Below are 1,919 nucleotides of genomic sequence, written 5' to 3' on the forward strand. Positions count from 1 at the left end.
TTCAAACGCGATTTAGTTATTACTTTCAGCTGCTTATTGAAAATATATATTTTTTTGTAGGCCTATAACTCTGAATGACCCCGCCCTTCTATTGGGAAGGCCAATCACAATTATTTTCAGCTGGTAGAATCAAGCGCTCAGACACAATGAATGGGCTGAGAATGACAGGATGGGGCAGATTGTGTGAAATAGGGATACGAAAAGGGGCAATATATTTTAACAGAGGTTGCCGCCTTTGCAACCCTCGTGGCGCAGGGCCTGGTATGAACATGGTGACCTGAGGAAGGGATTGCGGGCGTCATGAAGAGGTTTCACCACGTGGTGGCGATTTTGTGCGGTTAGCTCATTCTGGTGGGAAACCAAACAAAGATGCTTTCAGAACCAACTTCTTACCTATTTCCCAATCTAGCAAGAAAAAAAAATACAGCCCAGTAACATCAGCATTTCTGACATCAAAAGATGGAACTTAAAATGTCATGACTACATAACTAAAAGGAACCTCTTGCCGTTAAATAACTGGAACGTTTTTTTTTCTTACAATAAAGACATTCGGATGCTCCAAAGATTAAGTTTTGCAAAAAGCTACCAATACTAATATAATAAATAGGCCTGATAAAAGCATACACAATATATTCAAAAAATGCAATAAAATATTACATACAGAATGGATACAGCAAAAAAAAAAACAGTAAGAACGTGTAGGCCTATTTGTGATGATTGATACGCGAAAGGTCCGGAACGGTTATTATAAGCCGGCAGGTGGAAACCATCAAGGAAATTCGTTTCGAAACTTTAGTTTTCTGGTTGGCAACTTGCATTCAGATGTTAATGAGTCACAGTTAATGAGTCCCCACAGTGCTGGGATTATTTCAGTTGCCTATTTTGGAAATCAGAGTCAAAAGTCTACTGTTTTATGTATCACGGGCAACGCCCACTCGAATAATATTTCCCACACCGCCTCCACCACCACCAATTCATTTCTCTTTCTACCCGCTCCCAAATGATCCGTATATCTTTCTCTAAATTTCTCTCATTCTCTCTCTACCTCTACCTCTTCTCTCTATCTCCCCCCCCTCTCTGGCAACCCCCCCCCCCCCCCCCCCCTCTCTCTCTCGGGCAAATCCTCTCTCTCTCTCTCTCTCTCTCTCTCTCTCTCTCTCTTTCTCTCTCTCTCTCTCTCTCTCTCTCTCTCTCTCTCTCTCTCTCTCTCTCTCTCTCTCTCTCTCTCTCTCTCTCCCCCACTCTCTGTGTGACCACCCCTCTCCACGCCTCCCCTGCCTGTACCAACCAGTCGAGCGGAGTCAGTGCCGTGCATAACGCTGCACAGCCCGTCTGTTGGTCTGTCTGTCGGCCTGTCTGCTAATGTGCGAAAAGAGACCAGCTACCCAGCTCTCGGTGCGGTCATGAGCCCGGGGATCCGGAGATGAGGCTCCGAAATGGCACCTTCCTAACGGTCTTATTGTTCTGTTTATGTGGACTGATCTCCTTGTCCTGGTACACCGCATTCAGCAATTCAAAAGGTAAGGGTTTTTTAATACACGGTACGGGGCGCGGGGGTGTGTGTGTGTGTGTGTATATACACACACAGTGTGTGTGTGTATACACACACAGTGTGTGTATGGTGGAGGGCTGCGAGGCTTGTCTACTGGCCAGTCAGGGGAAAGGAATGACGGAGGGTTGTAAGGAGGACTGTACCCACCGCTGTTGATGTCTGCTTCAGTGTAGTAGCTGGTGTCTGCCCAAGAAGCCGACTGCCTCCTCACCTTTGCCATGGATTTCTCCTTTACGCGGTTTGTTCGGTGACCAGTACCCCGTTATGGTTCACCGCAAGACTGTCCCCTGCATACGTTACCTTGGACTTTTGGTAGATAGGCATATTATGTAGCATGTAGCGAGGAGAGTAAAGCCATGTGTGGTAC

At 46.3% G+C, this 1,919-nt stretch overlaps 1 protein-coding gene across 1 annotated transcript in view; it reads left to right on the forward strand.

Annotated features, from left to right (window-relative positions):
- The first annotated feature begins 1,415 nt into the window (after window positions 1–1,415).
- mgat4b (alpha-1,3-mannosyl-glycoprotein 4-beta-N-acetylglucosaminyltransferase B) overlaps window positions 1,416–1,919 on the forward strand; it is a 67,271-nt gene continuing 66,767 nt past the window's right edge. The window contains exon 1 of the mRNA XM_084469220.1: window positions 1,416–1,520. Within this exon, the coding sequence (XP_084325346.1) occupies window positions 1,424–1,520 (97 nt within the window). The 5' untranslated portion in view covers window positions 1,416–1,423. The remainder of the gene's footprint in view (window positions 1,521–1,919) is intronic.

The sequence above is a fragment of the Micromesistius poutassou genome (assembly GCF_964030765.1).
Source record: "Micromesistius poutassou genome assembly, chromosome: 6".
NCBI classification, from domain to species: domain Eukaryota; kingdom Metazoa; phylum Chordata; class Actinopteri; order Gadiformes; family Gadidae; genus Micromesistius; species Micromesistius poutassou.